The 18,510-nt window shown below is 56.4% G+C and overlaps 2 protein-coding genes across 2 annotated transcripts; one reads left to right on the top strand and one right to left on the bottom strand.

Moving 5' to 3' along the window:
* The first annotated feature begins 228 nt into the window (after positions 1–228).
* Positions 229–2,460, top strand: GNMT (glycine N-methyltransferase). The gene is made up of 6 exons (XM_063152655.1): positions 229–449; positions 587–714; positions 1,026–1,139; positions 1,650–1,792; positions 1,936–2,057; positions 2,154–2,460. Exons 1-6 carry the CDS (start codon positions 244–246, stop codon positions 2,323–2,325), a joined length of 885 nt encoding a protein of 294 aa, XP_063008725.1. The 5' UTR covers positions 229–243; the 3' UTR covers positions 2,326–2,460.
* A 1,267-nt stretch (positions 2,461–3,727) lies between these two features.
* PEX6 (peroxisomal biogenesis factor 6) lies at positions 3,728–17,123 on the bottom strand. Its single transcript, XM_063152650.1, has 17 exons — positions 16,248–17,123; positions 16,012–16,172; positions 15,634–15,717; positions 14,859–14,961; positions 14,551–14,687; positions 14,363–14,474; positions 12,075–12,283; positions 11,774–11,966; positions 11,321–11,397; positions 11,101–11,233; positions 8,795–9,000; positions 8,634–8,695; positions 8,041–8,149; positions 7,215–7,331; positions 6,573–6,650; positions 4,612–4,751; positions 3,728–4,338 (listed from the first exon to the last, which is right to left on the bottom strand). Exons 1-17 carry the CDS (start codon positions 17,121–17,123, stop codon positions 4,202–4,204), a joined length of 2,934 nt encoding a protein of 977 aa, XP_063008720.1. The 3' UTR covers positions 3,728–4,201.
* Between the last annotated feature and the right edge of the window lie 1,387 nt (positions 17,124–18,510).

The raw sequence follows: 18,510 nt of genomic DNA, 5'->3' as shown, positions 1-18,510 counted from the left end.
AGGGGGCGCGGCGCGAGCGCTGCCGGGCGGCGCTCATTGGTGGGGGCGCGGCCAAGGGGCCGTGGCCTGGCCGGGGGGCGGGAGGGGCGCGGCGCGAGCGGTGATTGGCCGGCGCGCAGGGGCGGACGCGGCGGGGATTGGCGGGCGCGCGGGGGCGGGGCGCGGCCAGGGGGGCGCGGCGCAGCCGGGCTGAGGGGCCGCGGCCGCGTCGGTGTCGGGGTGCGGGTCCCTGACGGCGGCGGGATGGTGGACAGCGTGTACCGGACCCGCTCGCTGGGAGTGGCGGCGGAGGGGCTGCCGGACCAGTACGCGGACGGGCGGGCGGCCCGCGTGTGGCAGCTGTACATCGGGGACACGCGGGACCGCACGGCCGAGTACCGCAGCTGGCTCCTGGCGCTGCTCCGCCAGCACCGCTGCCGCTCCGTCCTGGACGTGGCCTGCGGCACCGGGTGAGGCCCCGCTCCCGCCCAGCTCCCAGGTGTCCCTTCCCTCTGCTTCCCGGGGCCTCGCTGCCCGCGGCCATGCCCAGAGCCCCCCTCCCCGGCCCCTGTGCTGCCCCCGGCCCCGCTGACAGCCGTGTCCCCAGGGTGGACTCCATCATGCTGCTCGAGGAGGGCTTCCAGGTGACCAGCGTCGATGCCAGCGACAAGATGCTCAAGTACGCGCTGAAGGAGCGCTGGGAGCGGCGCAAGGAGGAGCCTTTCGACCGATGGGGTGCGGGGGCTGTGGGGGCCGGGAGGGGCTGCAGACACTGACACTGCCCCAGTGCACTGCCCATGACCCCTAGCAGTGCTCAGGCCACTCGTGTGGCACTGCCGCCGGCCCGGTGGCCTTGCTGCGGGGACCTGACAGTGCCAGCTGCTCGGCAAAGACAAGCCATGGTCCTTGCCTGGCTGGCTGCTCGCCAGAGGCCAGAGCAAGCAGCCACAGGGGCCTGGGGAGGGCTGGGTGATGCTGGGATAGGGTCTCGCGGGCAGGGGAGGCTGTTGGGTGTCCCTGGCCTCATCCATTTCCCTATGCTGCAGTCATCGAGGAGGCCAACTGGCTCACACTGGAGAAGGACCTGGAGAAGCCAGGGGATGGGTTTGATGCAGTCATCTGCCTGGGGAACTCCTTTGCACACCTGCCTGATTTCAAAGGTGAGTTGGGGCAGGGGAGAGGAGGGGGAGCACCTGTGCGTGCATGGTGTCTTACAGCAAGCTGAGAATGTGTCCCAAGTCATGGCATTGTTGGGATGGGATTACACACAGTGGAGGTGCTCTTTCATGGTGCATCTCTAGGGAGGGTGGAGCTGAGGCCCCACTGCCCCAGTCTGTGACATGAGTGGGCCCACTGGGTTTCATGGTCATGGTGGAGGTTTGTGCATCAATGTACTGCTGTGACAAGGCTGGAGGCACACCCAGACTTGTGCCACAAAGGCGGGGGGTGGGTTTCCCACGTGGCACGCTCTGCTCCAGTGAGGCTGAGAACGTGCCTGAGCTCATGCCACGGGTGGGGCTGTGGGTTCTCCAAGCTGAGATTTGGGGGAAGATGGTAGGGGCAGGTATTTGTGTGTGCATGTCTACGTGTGTACGGGTAAGATGAGGGCATGTCCAGTTCAGCCAGTGGGGTACAGCCAGTGCTTGGAGACGCCATAGTTTCCTCTCCAGGGGACCAGAGTGACCACAAGCTGGCCCTGAGGAACATTGCCAGCATGGTGAGGCCTGGGGGTGTCCTGATCATCGACCACCGCAACTACGATCACATCCTGGCCACGGGCTGCGCACCGCCCGGCAAGAACATCTACTACAAGGTCGGTGGCTGGCACGCCCTGCCCCATCCCAATCCCCTTTGCCCCAGCCCCATGGCCTCAAGGGGGCCAGGCAGCAGGACTGTGCCCAGGCTGGGGGCCACCGAGTCCCCACAGGACACAGACATCCTCCTGTGCTCTCCCAGAGCGACCTGACCAAGGACATCACCACCTCGGTGCTGCTGGTGAACAACAAGGCACACATGGTGACCCTGGACTACACGGTGCAGGTCCCCCCCACTGAGGCAGGGGCAGACCCAGAGCTGAGGTGAGAAGAGCTGCAGAGGTGGTGGCTCCTGCCATGGGGGGGTGGCTGGCACTGTCCCCTGCTGTCCCCTGCCTCACCAGCACTGCCTCCTTGCAGCAAGTTCCGCCTCTCGTACTACCCACACCGGCTGGAGGCCTTCACAGCCCTGCTGAAAGGAGCCTTCCAGGGAAAGTGCCAGCACACTGTCCTGGGTGACTTCCAGCCCTACACGCCAGGCCAGGCCCACGTGCCCTGCTACTTCATCCACGTCGTGAAGAAGACAGGCTGAGGGGGCTACGGAGATGGGACTGTGGTGGCTGAGAGCTCCAAGCAGCTGTGGGTCCAAGCAGGGGGTGGGGACATGGCTGAGAGCCATCTGGGAGACCCCTCCCCTTAATTAAGAACACTTGTGAGAGCTACCTTGGATCATGGTCAGTGTGTCCCTGTCTGGGCAGGGTATGGGACAAGGGGGACAGCCACTGCCTCCTCAGGACTCTGTGGAAGGAGGTGCTCAGCCTGGGGGGCACAGGATGGGTGCAGGCACAGCTGCCCCACCAAGGCCCCAGCTGCAGGTGGGGCTTGGGGCTCCCCTTGAAGCGGGAAGGAGGGGTGAGCTGGCTCCCAGGTGCTTGCACACCCCAGCTGAGTCCCTGCAGCACTGCTCACAGCAGTGTGCTGGAACCTGTTATCTCACCTGCACCTCCCAAACAGGTGCTGACTCCTGTTCTTCACACTCCTCAGCCCCACACAGGGCTACCCACTCCCCCACTGGAGCCTCCAGCAGTGCTTCTGCTGTGGCTGCAGCTCCCTCCCTCCCTCCCTGGGCAAGATGAGGTGCCCAGATCCAGCAGCACGGAGCAGTGCGGTCAGGGAGAGCCCTGCCTGAACACGCAAAGGCACCAGAGCCAGAGCCACAGGGCTCCAGGCAAGCACCAGCTGCAAACTCACCCATGGAATGCCAGGAGCTGCTGTGGAAGCTGCCCTTAGCAGAGGAGCTCCAGGGGGAGCAGGCCCTCACAGCCACGCCTGGCCCAGGGATCCAGCTGTCAGCAGGCTCAGTGCCTACAGCAGCTGGGGCAAAACCTGGCACCAACAACTCCCTGGGCTGCAGAAAGCTGAGGGCAGCTGCAGGCACCTGGCACAGCAGCTGCCAAACCAGCTCCAGTGCCATTTGTTGGGAAGCAGGGGATGTGCAGTGCCACCAGCAGCTGCTGTGAGGCTGCAGGGGGAGGTGAGGCAGGACCTCAGGGGGTCTGGGCCAAGTGGTGCTCAGCACAAATTAGTGCAGACTGGGCAGCTCCAGGCTGTTCCAGACAAGGTTTGAGTATTTCAAAGGCTGAAGCTCCCCCTTCTCCCTGTGACGAGTTTTTCCTCTCATCCAATGGGAATTTCTTTTCTGCCACTTGCTCCCATTGCCTCATGTCCTGTCACCCAGTGTCTCCAGCAAGAACTGGGCTCCTTCTGCAGAGGGAGCTCAGCTCCCAGCCAAGCAAGTGCCTCTCCCTCAGGCATTCCTCATCCAACAAGAGCTCCAGCCATTCTGGCAGGGTGAGAGTGGCCCCACTCTAGTTCACAGGTGTGCTCCCCTCTCTACCTGCAGGACAATGATTTCTCTGTACCACCCAGCCCACCCAAAAATTTGCAGGGACCTTCCTGAGCCTACAGACACCAACAGAAGCAACAACTTGAGGTCAGGCAGTGAGCACCTAGTGCTAAAAACACCTGTATTTATTCAGAGACTATGTCAAGTCCAGGGCAGCTGGAGCAGCAGTGCCCTGTGTCCTGCTGCCCCTCTGGCCAGCACCTCTCATTGGGGGCTGACAGTCAAACAGCAGCTGCCTCCAGCCCTGAACTTGCTGCCAAACCAGGTGCAGTTTGAGCCTTGCTCTCCCACCAAAGAATGGCCTGTCAGCCATGGAGACCCCCCTACAACGCCCACAGCTCTGTCCTTGCAAGGAAATCACCCTGCCATGTTGCCAGCAGCCACAATGCACTGCTGACACCTGAGGGACCCTCACAGAGCCCACCACCCAGCAGGCCTTGGCTTGGGAAACTGCACAGACACCATTTCCACCCAAGCTCAAAAGAAGGGAGCCTGGGAGGCATCAGAGGAGAGCAGGCAGTGCCTGTTTGTGCCTGTTCTGCAGTCCCAGCTCTGCTGAGCTTTAGGAGGCTGCAAACTTCTGCTGGATGAGTCTGTACCTGAGCAGCTCCTGCTCAGAGACTGATGGCTGCAACCTGGCAGCAGCCTGCAGAAAATCTTCCATGGTCAGGATCAGAGCAGACTTCTCAGTATCCAGCCCTGCATGAGAGAAACAACATGGAAGGGCTGAGAACAGGAGCAGCTGGTAAGATCCAAAAGCCATCAAAGGAAAAGCTGTGTCTCTCTCCTTCCCCCTGGGGCCAAGATGACCACATCTGCAGAACCTGCCTGCCTGGCAGTAACCCAGAGCCCAGCACTGTGGTCCCAAAGCTGCTGAGGATCTTCTCACACAGCCCAGCAGTGCTAACTCTCCTCTCTGCCCCTGTGCTGGGCTGCTCCAACAGCTGGCACAGGTAAGGGCAGGGCTCCTACCTTCCTCAATCCACTCCACCTTGCGTTTGACAGCACACATCATGGCATCTGAACACAGGGCATAGATGTCTGCTCCTGTCAGCTGAGCTGGGCATTTTTCTAGGATGGTGGTGAGATTCACAGAAGGATCCAGTTTAAACCTGCCAAGAGAGAAAAACAGAGGTGTAAAGGCCAAGAAAAACCAGACCAGTGTGACTGGGCAGGAACAAGCAGAGTACCCATGCTTAGCTGCCTCCAGAATGTGCTCTGCATGCTCAACAAAAAAAAAAAAAAAAAAAAAAGTTTGCTTTACTGTTTTTTTCAACAGTCACTTTTCTTTGAAACATCCCTGCAGCAGGGTCCTCTCTCCTGCTAAGCAGGATCAAAGGAAACTTTGAATCACAGCACCACAGCACAGCATGGCCTGAGTTGGAAGGGATCTTAAAGATCATCCAGTTCCAACTCCCCTGCCATAGGCAGGAACACCTTCCACTGGACAAGGATGCTCCAAGCCCCATCCAGCCTGGGCTTGAACATGTCCATGGATGGGGCATCCACAGCTTCTCTGGGCCTCTCTGGTTCCAGGCTCGGAAGCACAAAGGATGTAGGAATCAGGCTTGGAACTATGGTGCAGGATGAACTCTCTAGAACACCATCTGTTTATGCCACCGGTGTTTGACTTCTCACCTAGATAAATTAAGTATTCCACATGCCTGGGAACAACCTGCAGTCATGGCTGGATGAGAACATGTTTAATGAGAGAGTACAAACCACTGTAACCCCAAACCACCCCATGAGAGCCACCCTGCAGACAGTGAGCCTCCTTCAGCAGGAGCAGCAGCTGCTGGAGGGCATGGTGGCCAAGACACAGGGTGTGACAAGCTGCTGGCAGCCAGCCCACACTCTCACCTCTCCTGCTAACTCACAGTGACAGGCAGAGGTGATCACAGCTACCCAGGACAGAGTCCCTGCAGAGGCAGTCCCAGCCACTCACCCAGCTGTGGTGGGGGGCACCTCTGCACTCCAATTGCAGGCCTTGCTTCTCTCCCTCCAGAGATGCTCTCAGGAGCTCAGAGCAGCTGGAAAAGCAGCCAAACCCTGCTGCTCAGCAATCCCACACAACCAGTGATTGGGAAGACACACAAATCACAGTCTGAACACCCCTGTGTCGCAGACATCTTTTAATGAAAAATCCTTTCCTTAGGATTTTTTCCTCCTGAGAAGCTGAGAGGCCTCAGGAACAAAATGTAAACAATGGTTATCTGCTGCTGTGGAATGCAATAGGTGCATCTGTGATTGGCCCATGCTGGATGTTTGTAATTAATTAATCACAATCAGCTGGCTCAGACTCTGTCTGAGACAGAAGCTTTGTTATCATTCTTTCTGGTTCTGTTCATAGCTTAGCTAGCCTTCTGATGAAACCTTTTCTTCTATTTTTAGTATAGTTTTAATGTAATATATATCATAAAATAATAAATCAAGCCTTCTGAAACATGGAGTCAACATTCTCATCTCTTCCCTCATCCAAGAACCCCTGTGAACACCGTCACACCCTGAGCACCACAGGAGGAGAGGCAATGAGCTGAATGGAGCTGCCTTCACACTTGGATTGGCAAACAGCAGAGGAATTTCTCTTGCAGGAATCAAATGGGAGCTTCCTGTCCTGCAGCTGCACGGCAGTCTTACTACACCATCAGGACCTGGCTGAGCTCCATAAGAAGAGCACATGGCTGGAAAACTCTACCAACCCCTCCACTAGGACAGGCAGGCTGAGCTCCACCCATCCTGTAGAAAAACCAGTCCCAGCTGGAAATCGCTCTGTCCTCCTGCCCTACCCACTGGCTGTGGCTCAGCGACCTCAGGTGCTCCCCAGGGCTCAGACATGAAGCCAAGACGGAGCACACGCTGTGCATCAGCCCCAGGAGGGCTGTGACCCCCTGGAAGGTGGTGTGAGGAGGCTGCAGGAGCACAGGGTCACTCACCTCCTGGTGACAGCACTCAGCACCTGCAGCTGCGACTCCCGGTCCTCGCTGATGCCCACGTAGACCAGCTTGTCAAACCTGTCAGCACAGAGAGGGCAGCTGGGCACAGGCCAAAGCAAACCTGCCACAAGGGCTCAGCCCTGTGCACCAGGAGCTGCAGGACAGCTCATTTTGCTGTCCAGTTTGTGGGTGATACAGAGCCTGAAGCAGCCCACGTGCTGGAGAGACAGCAGCAGGCTGGGGAAATGGACACACAGGACCCACCCAGGGTCCAACAACAGCAGATACAAAGTGCTGCCCCAGGACAAGCAAGTCACAGGCTGGGGGGCAGCTGTGCAGAAAGGGCCCTGGGGCACCAATTCCTGCCATTGTTTGGTGCAACAGCTGCTCCCTCATGGTCCCTCCAGCAACCAGAGCAGTGGGGGCAACAAGCTGTGGTATCTTACACTGCTGCTGCTACAGCCACAGGCACCAGCCCCCTCCTGGCTTCCTGTGAGCCAGGGGCCTTCACAAACAATCTCTGCAGAGGGAACGTGGTGAGGACACAGTCCTGCTCACCACAGTCTCCTGAGGAGCTCTGGGGAACCCCCTGAGTGAGGCAGGGCAGGGTGGGACATACCTGCCTGGCAGGATGGGACATACCTGCCCGGCCGTAGCAGAGCTGGGTCCAGGAGGTCAGGCCTGTTGGTGGCTCCAATGACAAACACCTCTCTGCTGGAATGAAGGCCATCAAGCTCTGCAAGGAGCTGTGAGACAACTCTGCAGGGAGCAAGACAGGACACTTAGAACTTGGCAAGTCACCCAGTGTCTCCCCTCAGCCACCAATGAAAAAGGAAGAATTGAAGACAGTGGCGGGTCCATTTCTCAGACTTCAGCTCCTATTTCTCTTCCCTGAAGAGCCCTTACACAGCCATCCAGACTTCTCCATCAGCACAGCCAGCAAGCACATGGGCTCACTGCAAAGTAGTCCAAATCCCAGACAGTCCTTCAGAACAGGAAGACTGGATGGGGACTACCAGCTTAGCAGCAGAGCAGAGGAGGCCTAGGGAAAATAACCCTGTTTCTGGGTATCTCTAAGCTGTACACACTTTACTTCTACCAGGAGCACCTGAAAGGTTTCCCACCACAGGGAAACAGCAGCTAATAGGAGGGCAGAACAGCAGGAGTGTGAAGGATGACCTTGGAGAGGCCAAAGGGAGCACTTGGCAGCCACAGAAGCAGATGGAGGAGACTGTCTTAACCAAATGTTTGCACAACTAGCTTGGGCAATCGGGAACCTGAGGCAATGCAAACAGCAGTACTAATGCTCAGAGAGAAGAGACAGGTCATGCTGAGAGCTGAAGAGAGCAGAGAGAGGGAAAAACAGAGAAAGAGGTGGAATGGACTATGCCTTTCAGGGCAATTTCATGCACTGCCTGCAGCTGAGGCAGGAATCCTGCTCTCCCAAGGACACCTGATGCTCACTCACCTGTCCATGACACCCCCTGAATCTCCACTTCGCCCACGACTGGGGGCCAGGGAATCCAGCTCATCAAAGAAGATAATGCAGGGAGCAGCTGCCCTGGCTCTGGCAAACACTGTGAGGAGACAGCACAAAAGGTGAAAAAGACATGGAGGAGCAGTCAACAGCAACAGGACCTGCTACATTCCCAGCAGGGAAGAGGTGTGGATGGAAACTAGATGTCCACTGTACCCCCAACTGCTCCTGCCTGAGTGTCTCAATAGAATGGGGACAAGCAGCACTGAGCAGGATGGGCCCTGAGGCTCAGCTGTGACTCTGAGGAGCTGCTGTCCAAGCAGGATGGGCCCTGAGGCTCAGCTGTGTCTCTGAGGAGCTGCTGTCCCATCAGAACACCAGGGACAGGAGCAACAGGAGCAGAGAGAGCAGGAGGGGAAGCTGCAGGCAGCAGGGAACGGACTGTAGGAGACAGCTGGGTCCAAGCCCTTGCTGAGAGCTGTGGGTGGGAGTTGGGAAGGGGGGTTTAAGCCCTGCCTCCTTCCCTGAAGCTCTACAGAGAAGCCCCATGTCCCCACATGCAGGAGCAGGATGCACGCCCTCACCATTGCGCACGTTCTCCTCGCTTTGCCCGACGTACATGTTGATGAGCTCTGGTCCTTTCACACTGTGGGGCAGGGAGAGGAGGAAGCCAGTTAGAGACCCCCATGCCCTGCCAGCAGGAAGTCAGATCCATTGTGAGAACCCCCCTCACATTTCTCCTCACCTAAGGAATGTCATGGTGCATGTTGTTGCCACAGCTTTTGCCAGCAAGGTCTTCCCTGTCCCTGGAGGCCCATACAGCAGCAGCCCAGAGCGGCACAGACCCAGGGACAGCAGCTCTGGGTGCTCCAAGGGCAGCTGGATAGTGTCCAGGATCTCCTTCTTCACCTCCTGCAGCCCACCAACATCCTGCCAGGACACTGAGGGGATCTGCCAAGAGAGGGAGAACCTTGTCAGCACTCACTCCTGAGCCCCGAGCGTGCCTGGGCAGCTCCAGCATCCAAAATCCACATTTCCCCTATTCTGAGCTTTGCAAGGGAGAACCAAACTGTACAAACACATCCTCAGGCAGGCTGCACTCACAGAGTGTGCTTCATCTCCAGTCCTCCACTGGGAGGAGGATCCCAGGGGAAGGAGGACTCCACTCCTGCCCCTGGGATCCTAAGTCAGCAAAAAGTATCTGCAGCTTTGAGGGGAGAGAGTCTTGCTGCAGACAGCCTTTGGGATGTGTGAAGGAAGGCAAAAATAAGAATAAAAATTAAAAATTAACTGTGCAAGGGCTTCACACCTTGCAGAGGGACAGAATCTGGGCTGCCCTGAGTTCTGTGATGGCAAGGGGGATGTGACAGAGAGAAATCCTGCAGGACAGTGTATGGAACACTCACTGCTCTTGGAAGGAGGATGCAAGAACAAACTCCATGTATGCTCACGAGGGGGTCAGCTGCAGACATGTGAGGGGTCAGGAAGAACATAGAGAAGACACCAAACCTGAGATGGGTGAGCCAAGGCCTCTTGGGTTATTTTGTGCTGAGCAAAACTATCCCAGAGCATGCTGCTGCTCTGCACTTTAGGAATAGCTGGAATGCCACAGCATGCATGACATCCTCCTGAGAGTCAGAGCAGCTCTCCTGGGAAAACCCCACACTTCCTCCCCCACCTGCTGGTGCCAGCACAAGTGGGGAGTTCAAAAATAGCTTAGGGCAAAATTCTTCCCCCACCTCAGCTAATTTGCATCTCCTTCCTTCACTACTGGAAATGATGTTATCTCATTTTACTTCTTTAGCTGTCCATCAGGAAAATTAGGCCAAACAAAACAAGGATTTTCAGAAAAGAAACCCAACTTTTAAAGCAAAAGGTCACTGGCCCTTCTTCTGCAGTGACAATGGATGGAAGAACTGCCCTCTCCTCTGCACTTTTGCTCATCCTGCCTTGCTAGAGAGAGCTCTACAGACATGAGCACAGGAAAACTGCAGCAAGGTTGTTTTCAGGGGAGCACATTGTAAGTCTAAGACAGGGTGCAGACACTGCTAACAAGAGGAGGTTTGGAATCAGCTCTCTCCAGAAGGCTCAGGCTGTAAGTGCAGACAAATGTGTGACTCACCAGAAAGTGCAAGCAGGGAACTGAAAGCAATGTTGAGAGTATCCAGGTCTGCTAATGGGCTTCCTGACCACAACCAATTACTAAGAAATCAATAAAGGAATGTAAAATACAAACAAAATTAACTCCCATTCACACAGCTCACTGCTGAGCATGCTCTGTGGTTATCTGTCTTACAGCAAACTTGGTAAACACCATTAAACAGAGCTCACTGCATGAATTAAGTGGGCAGCTGGGGAAGGTGCCAGAGGAACTGCTCCAAGGCCAAGGCTTCCTGTCCTGTGCCGAACTCAGCTGCTGGCACTCATGGGCATGGAAAAGAGCTTCTGATCACTTTGCTTGGTCCTAACACCACATGGCCCAGCCAAACCAGTCACCCCAAATGCTGCTTCCCTGGGGGCCAAGCTGCTAGGGAAGATCACACCCCTTCTGAGCAGCTGACTGCTCGTTTTCTCAGACTCTCCAGGTCACTTTCTCTGAAGAAACCCCAAGTTCTTCAAACTGCCTGTCTGTCAGAAAAGTCATCCCAGCTCAAGCAGCATCCAAGGCCAGAGATGAAGTCTAAGACTTATCACACAAGGGGAGAAACTGCCCCACCAGCCTGTGTCACAGCCTCTCTGTCCCCTCAGGCCAGGTGGCTGGGGAGATCTCAGGGAGGCAGCTCTGCTCCCCAAGCTGCACAGCTGGCACCCCTCCAGCACCACTGGTCTGCATTTAGCACTGCACGAGCTTCCCTGACAAATTCCAAGCCAAGAGGGTAGAAACTGATGGGGGAAAGTCCAGAGGACTCTTTCCCACTTAAAGGTGAGGGAATACAGGGAAGGACAGAGCAGGAAATAACATGTCAGAACACAGCCCTGCAAGATCTGTGAGGGCATCTTGAGCCAAGAGCTCTGCAGAACCCAGCCCCTCCTTGTGCCCCAATATCTCACCTTTGGGGCCCCCACTGCCTGAGAGTGGGCATCATGCAGCTGCTCCAGTGCAGCACTAAAATCCTCCTCGAGCACCGGGAACCCTGCAGTGCAAAAATCCCTCTCCACTTCTTCACTCAGCCCGCCTGGAAAACTGGTGAGGAAAGAAAGGGAAAGGAGTCAGACTGTGTCCCACTAGTGGCTGCAGCCCCTGCCCTCCCCTCCCTGCTGCCTGTGCTACCTCAAGGCCTGGATGCGGGTGCAAGCAGCCCGGCTGCTGTGGGACAACAAGGCACAGAAATCTCCCAGCACAAATCCCTGTGGATGCAGAAAAAAAGAGCATCAGTTCAGTCCCTCACCACAGCTACACCTAGGCCATAAAAAGCATAGGGAAAAATTCCTTGCAGAGCTGTTCCTTGATCAAGCTGTTCCTGCTTCAAGGCTCTAGCTTCATTTTTTTTTTATTAGCAGAGCTGAACATCAGCCAACACCTCTGCAAAAGGCGTGGACTAGAAATCTACTAGTTAGATTTTAATTTAATTTTAATTTAAAAGCTGATGTCTGAACACCAGGATTAGCCACTGAAGAAGTTGATTGGGCTGTGGGAATTACCCCTTTCTCCAAGGCCAGCTGGGGAGATTGGCCCAGCACTGCCAGCCTGGCCATGCCCACGTGCTGCTGTGCTTTTACTCACTGCAGTCCTGCGGGCCAGCTTGGACAGGCTCACTTCTTTACCCAGAGGCAGGCCGGCAGTCAGCATGCTGAGCATCAACCTCCTCTGCTCCTCTGAAGGGGCCTCAATCTTCACCTCATGGAGGAAAGCAGTCTGCACATCTGTGGGAACATCCTGGGGCTTGCAGGTTGTGCCAATCACCAGCACGGGGTGGCTGTGGGGAGAAAGGGGACAGTGCATGGTCTCAGCTCTGTCTCTGCTTCTCCCTTGGCAGAAGCAAGCAATTACCTTGAATACCCACAATATGGTGCCGGGTCCATACCTCAGTGCTGGCTCTGTGTCCAGGAGCAGCTGCCTGAGGGTAGCAATGACCCTGGCGTCCTCCCCGAGCCCGTCTCGCTCTCTGCCAAGCACCTCGATGTCTTTGAGCAGGAGCACACAGGGCTGGTACTGCTGGGCCTGGCTGAAGGCCACCTGCACTTTCTCCTCTGTGGCTGCACTGGTGTCACTGCACAAACTGACACAATCGACCTGCCAGACACACAGACAAGGCAGCTGCAACATGCATGGCTGGGGGGACATAGGACAACATTGCACAAAGCTTTGCACGGGCAATTCATGGCTCAGAGGACATCAAACTTGGTGTTTCCCAATATTTTCTGAATATGACATTCAGGTCATATTCAAAATAGGCACGTTCTGGATGCCTTAGCATGGATAAATGGCTGTCTCTTGCTTCTCTGCAAGAGGTGAGGTAGGCAGGAGGGTCTTATCTGACAAAGGTGAGGCAAAGGGACCAGAGAAATCAACACAGTGGATATCACAGCTCAGCAACCTCAGCTGGAAGAGATGGGAGCTGGAAGGGAGATGAGAGCTGTGGAAGACAGGGAGGACAAAGTATCTTGCACAACAGTGCACTAAGTAGAGGAGGAGGCCCAGGAAACTGCTCAACCAGTGCCAGACCGGCTCAAAGTGCAGGAGGAAGGTAAAGGTGATGGGTGTTTGGGGGGAAGTTAGAGATGGCAAGAGGCCCAGACACTGTTTACAAAGCAAACACTTGCTGAAGTCATCCACGGGAAGAGGTGACTGGTGAGCCTTGAACAGCAGCCTGGGAACAGGCAGTGCTGCCTCCTAGTGCTGTGAGGTTGTCCAGGGAGACTCAACCATCCCCAGGACTCCCTGAGCTTCATCCTCAGCCTGAAGCAGGGAGAACAGCTCCCTAAAGGGCAAGGACAGGGACACAGTGCAGAGGAACTCCTGTGCTCCATGTACTACAGAAAAAACCCAGGAGTTGTAGGGTTGTAATGGCAGCAGTATCTGTATGCAAGCACTGAAAGGCAGAGAGAAAGGACAAAAAGTTGTTTATCAAGTGGTGGACATTAGATTTTCTTCCACAAAAAGAGGAATCTTCAAGCCCTATTCTTTCCATTTTTCTTCTTCTTCTTCCATGTCCTTGCAGAATTTCAGAAAGTCTCCTAGCACATGACTTCCTCTCATTTTTGCAAACATATCGCTACAGATCCAAGGAAATTAAAACATTTGTGGGATAATCCTGGGCTGTCAGAGTGAACAAAAGAGGTATGCTGGAAGAAAATAGCAATTTTAACAAGTCACTGAAGACTCTGCTGGTTCCCAGAACCTTTTGTGCTGGACAGAGACGGGTGCTAAACCTCATTTTGGCCATCCAGGCACACAACATTGCCATCAAAAGGACTTTTCCCATCAAAAGGACTTTTCCCAGTCAGGTGTGGTTTTGTAACAGTAGATTTCTCATCCAAATACTCTCACCTATACAGAGAAACATCTCCTTTAGCTTGCCTGCTCCCACCAGCTTCATCTGACAGTCACAGGCCTCATGCTGGCACAGGGAAAAGTAAACACCTTCCATGCTCTGCTGACCTCTCAAGCTCTTGTCAAAAATCTCTTTCAAAAAGATCTTGTAAAAATTTGTATCAGACTCTCCCTTCATTATTTATTTTTCAAGCTGAAGAATTTATTCAGCTTTTCCCCACACAGAAACTGGTCTACACCCCTGATCTTACCCAGTGTACTTCTCTGATTTTTTCCAGTTCAGTTTTACGCTTTTGTGATGGGGAGACCAGAACTGTGCATGATGTTCAAATTGTGTCAAGAAATGGATTTGCACAGGAACAGCACCCACTCTCAAGTTTGTTTCATAAAATGTGATCTGATTTTTTACACATACAGAGAGCAGAGAACGAGTTTTCAGGGGGCCATTGACATAAAACCAAATCCTTAATACTGACAGTCAGCTGGAACTGTATCATATTCCACATTAAACCAACTCCAGTGAATTTCATCTGCCACTTCACTGCTCTGGCAGGGGGTGCTGGTGAATGTGAACATCGTCACAGGGCAGCTGTTTTACATGCCAAGAGATTTTTGAGCCACGTGCTAGCATGAAACCAAGGGCTGCTTTTCTTTTCCTTCAGCTAAAGAAGATCTCAGCATTATTTGTCTGCATCTGCACGTGCAAGCAGCTCCTGGATAGGCTCGTGTCACGGCTGCAGCAGGGCCGACTTAAAACACATTTCCATAATCCTCTGTCTGCTGTAAATCCACCAATCCACTGTGCCCAGGAGGAATTACCTTGAGGAGGTGGAGGTTGAGGCAGCTGCACACAGCTCTGACAGCCATCAGCTTCCCGCTGCCGCCGGGCCCCGAGAGGAGCACGCTGCCCACGCCGCTCAGCGCGCTGGCCCTGCAACACACACCGAGGGGAGCTCTGCCTGCGGCCCCACCGCTCCCAGGGCTCCCTCCAAGGAATTCCCACTCACCGACGGCGCAGGTGGGGCTGGAGAGCATCGCAGAGCTGCTTCACCACGTCAGAAAGCCCCGCAGGGGACAAACTGCTCCAGAACTCACTGCTGTTATGGGCTGGGGCAGATGGCACAGTGCTGTTTGTTGAACCCACCTGTGAGGAAGCAAAAACGCCACCCAATAAAGACCGGTGCCAAGTGACAACATCTGCCCTGAAATGCCATTTTGCAATGGCAGGAGGCACAAGCCTCCACAGGTACACTTGTCATCCACAGTGCAAGCTCAGCCTCAGATCTCCCCGCTCTGCTCTCCACCAACATCTCACCAGATAGAGAGACGTGTTCTGGGTGTCCACCAGGTAACCCTCGGACTGCTCGCCTTCCACCATGCCGACGATCTTCTTCACCTTGAAATAAAGCTCTGGCCACCTAAGGGAAAACAAAAAAAGCATTCTGAAGTGCTTAGCCAAGATCTTGAAAGAAGGAACAATATAAATGTCAACAAGAAGACAGCTGATAAGCACAGGTAAGCAGAAAAACTCTTGTCCTCCTGCAGTATGCACAAGGATCAGCCAATGGGAATGTTGGGAATGCCACTGGGAGCACCCTTATCCTGATACAAAGGGGATGTTCTCCCATTTAGCACAACTGTCCCAAAGCCACACGAGCAAAACCAAGAAAGGCAGAACTGGTGGCCAAACACAAAGTTAATCTAACATGAACTCCTCGGGCTTATATGCACATTTTGTTGTTTGTCACAAGTTGAGAAGCCCAGCTCCCACTCTGTTTTGTTTATGTGGCTCTGACTGCCCTCAAGCCACCCTTTCCTCTTCACTCTTTATCCCCATCAGTTGCTCTACCTCTCTTTCTCCTTTTTTCCCTTCCCAACTATTCAAATGAGCTGACAGAGGCCTCCCTCTTAGCTTCAGCCCTCCATAATCCAGCAAAAACATTTCCCTCTTCCCAGTATATTAACAGACAGATAAAAACACTAAAATCCAGGGATAGATCAGAACGGAATAAACTGATTTCAAGAGAGTCAATAATGGAAAAGTATCTTTGCTCTTCTGATACCAACAGAGCCACAGTGAGTTGACCTACCTTAGGAACTTGTCTGCATTTAGTTCTATAAACTCAGCATTTCCAAATGTTGGAACACACAGGATGTCTCCCTCTTGGACCAGCCTACAAAAAACCCAGAGAGTTTCACCAGCGAAAGAGAGTAAATCCTTCTGGTTGTGTGGCTTCCCTGCCCTGCATCACTTGTGTTTTTACAGAAATGACAGAGACTTGAGGATGACTTTTGAAGGACAGGACAAGAAGTGTTGGGTCCAAGCAGAGCATACTCCTGACAGGACAATGCAAGGGGATATTCTAAAGCTACCAGCACCCGCACTGGGGGCGTGGATGTGCACATCCCCAGCGTGCGGCACAGCCGGACAGCGCCTCTGCCCCGAGCGCGCACCGCGCACAGCTCACCGCGGCGTTTCGAAGTGCCTGTAGAGCACGCAGCCGTAGCTCCCCCGGGTGTTGTACGCCGGCGAGCACACGATCTCCAGGTGCAGCTCCTTGGCGAACGGCGGCACAGACAGCACGGACCGGCTGCCCTTCCCATCCGAGGCTCCGCTCCTTTCGTACCTCTGCGGAGGGCACGGGGCGCACCGTGAGCTGCGGCTGCCGCCGCCCCGCTCCCCGTCTGTCCGGCCGTGGCTCACCTGCAGCCGGAGCTGGGCGGCGGCGGCGGGGTCGCAGCCCAGGTTGAAGGCCAGGGCCGGGGCCAGCAGCGCGGTGCCGTCGGGCGGCCCGCGGCGGGCGGCCCGCGGGTACTCCCATGGCGGCGGCCGCGCCAGCAGCGCCGCCAGGTGCTCCCGGGCCGCGCCCTCGGCGCCCACCCGCACCCACTCGCCCTGGAACAGCCCCAGCGCCAGCAGCCCGCGCCGGCTCACCCACAGCTCCGCCCCGCCGCCGCCGCCGCCCGCCCCGCCGGGCACCGCCCGCAGCCGCGGCCCGGAGGCGGCGGCGGCGAAGCGGGAGACGAGGGGCGGCGCGGCGGCGGACGAGGGGCGGCCGCGGGCGGTGCCCGGCGGGGCGGGCGGCGGGGCGGGCGGCGGGGGGGCGAGGGCGGTGCGCGTCCCGCTGCCCAGCAACCCCTGCAGCGCCGGGCGCGCCTCCAGCACCAGCGGGCCCGGCCCGGGGCCCGGCCCCGGCAGCGCCTCGCCCCGCCGCGCCAGCACCGCGCCGCCCGCCAGCCTCCCGGCCCGGCCCGCCGCCCCCAGCAGCACCCAGGCCAGCGCCGGCGGGCGCCGCACGGGCCACACGGCAACCCTGCGGCCGGCCGCCAGCCCCAGGCGCCGCAGCAGCGCCCCGCGCAGCCACAGCTCCGCGCCGCGCCGCCCGCCCGCCTCCAGCGCCACGGCGCTCAGCAGCACCGGCTGCGCCCCGCCGCGCCCCGCCGGCCGCACCGCCAGCACCAGCGCGCCGCCCCGCCCGCGCAGCGCCGCGCACAGCCCCGCCGGCGCCAGCAGCAGCGCCGTGGCCGGCCACAGCTCCGCCGGCGGCGCGTCCAGCGGCCGCAGCACGGCCACCGCCATCGCGCCGGCAGCGGGGGCGGAGCGGGGCGGAGCGGGGCACAGGCAGCGGGGGCGGGCCGGGGCGGAGCGCGGTGCCCGCCACACCCCGGGCAGGCCGCAGAGCGGCGGCGCGGGGCGGTCCCGGGCCGGGTTGGGACTCTGCGCTCCGACGCTTGTTTCGAGCCGTGCGGGCGGCAGCGACACCCGGTGACGGTGACACTCGGGCCCGTCCTCCCCGGCTCCGGGAGCCTGCAGCCAGAACCTGCGGGTTCCCCTTCCCAGAGGGGGAAGGTGGCCAAAGAGGCGGGCGGGGATTTTGCTGTTCCGCGCCCCCCCCGCGAGCCTCGCGGCCGCACAGTGCGAGAATGAGAGAAAGGGCACTCGGTGCCCTCGCCTGTGGCAGCCTGTGGAGATTTTGCGGGCTGGACACGTGCACCTGGTTTAAAAGAATGGGTTTGTATTGGTGTTAGTGCTGAATTAACCTAGGAAGTCATAGAATAGTCTGAGTTGGAAGGGACACAGAATTATTAAAGCCCAACTTCTGTCCCTGCACAGGACAAGCCCAGTAATCACAGAGAATGCCCGAGAGTATTGTCCAAACACCCACTGAACTCTGTCGGGCTTGGTGCTGTCACCGCTTCCCTGGGGAGCCTGTTCCAGTGCCCAACCACCCTCTGGGTGAAGAAGCTTTTCCTAATATCCAGCCTAAACTTCCCCTGATAGAGCTTTAGAGCCATTCTCTCGGGTCCTGTCGCTGGTCACCACAGACAAAAGATGAGCGTCTGCCCCACTGCTTTAATCGTGCAGACTGCGGTGGCGTCTCTCCTCAGCCTCCTCCAGGCTGAACAGACCAAGTCACCTCAGCTGCTCCTCACAAGGATGGCTCTTCACCATCTTCGTAGCCCTCCTTTGGAAGCTCTCTAACCATTTTAATGTCTTTTTTACATGGCAGCGCCCCAAACTGCCCCCAGAACTCGAGGTGAGGCCGCCCCAGGGCAGAGCAGAGAGGAACAATCCCCTCCCTCACTCATCCAGCAGGCGATGCTGTGCCCGATGCGCCCCAGGACAGGGTTGGCCTGTGTGAAAAACGCCAATCACTTGCCTTTAAAATTTTAAAAGTTTAATAGTAATAAAATGGTTCTTAAAATAGTCATACAATTAGAGTAATAATAATTTGGACAAATTGAATTAGGACAATATGACACAAGGAATACAACGAGTTATGGACGCCCGGGTACCTTTTTCAGGGCAGCATGAGCCTGAAAAGGGACCCACGTTAATAGAGGATTAACCCTTAAAAACAACAGCCTGTTGCATATTCATACACCTCATACATGATGCATAAATTCTATTCAAATACAGGATTCTGTCTGGTAATCATCAGCTTCTTCCTTCTAATCCTATCAGC

This window comes from Melospiza melodia, chromosome 3 (genome assembly GCF_035770615.1).
Source record: "Melospiza melodia melodia isolate bMelMel2 chromosome 3, bMelMel2.pri, whole genome shotgun sequence".
Classification (NCBI taxonomy): domain Eukaryota; kingdom Metazoa; phylum Chordata; class Aves; order Passeriformes; family Passerellidae; genus Melospiza; species Melospiza melodia.
Note: the sequence above shows the minus strand (reverse complement) of the source record. Positions and strands in the feature narration are given on the sequence as shown.

Bases quoted from the DNA above. Each gene is read 5' to 3' on its own strand.
- GNMT (XM_063152655.1), top strand. From the start codon at position 244: ATGGTGGACAGCGTGTACCGGACCCGCTCGCTGGGAGTGGCGGCGGAG. The intron at 450-586 runs GTGAGGCCCCGC...CCGTGTCCCCAG, and splicing joins GACGTGGCCTGCGGCACCGG to GGTGGACTCCATCATGCTGC. The intron at 2,058-2,153 runs GTGAGAAGAGCT...GCCTCCTTGCAG, and splicing joins GGGGCAGACCCAGAGCTGAG to CAAGTTCCGCCTCTCGTACT.
- PEX6 (XM_063152650.1), bottom strand. From the start codon at position 17,123: ATGGCGGTGGCCGTGCTGCGGCCGCTGGACGCGCCGCCGGCGGAGCTG. The intron at 8,150-8,633 runs GTGAGGGCGTGC...GTCTCCTCACAG, and splicing joins CGAGGAGAACGTGCGCAATG to TGTTTGCCAGAGCCAGGGCA. The intron at 6,651-7,214 runs GTATGTCCCATC...CTGTGCTGACAG, and splicing joins GCTCTGCTACGGCCGGGCAG to GTTTGACAAGCTGGTCTACG.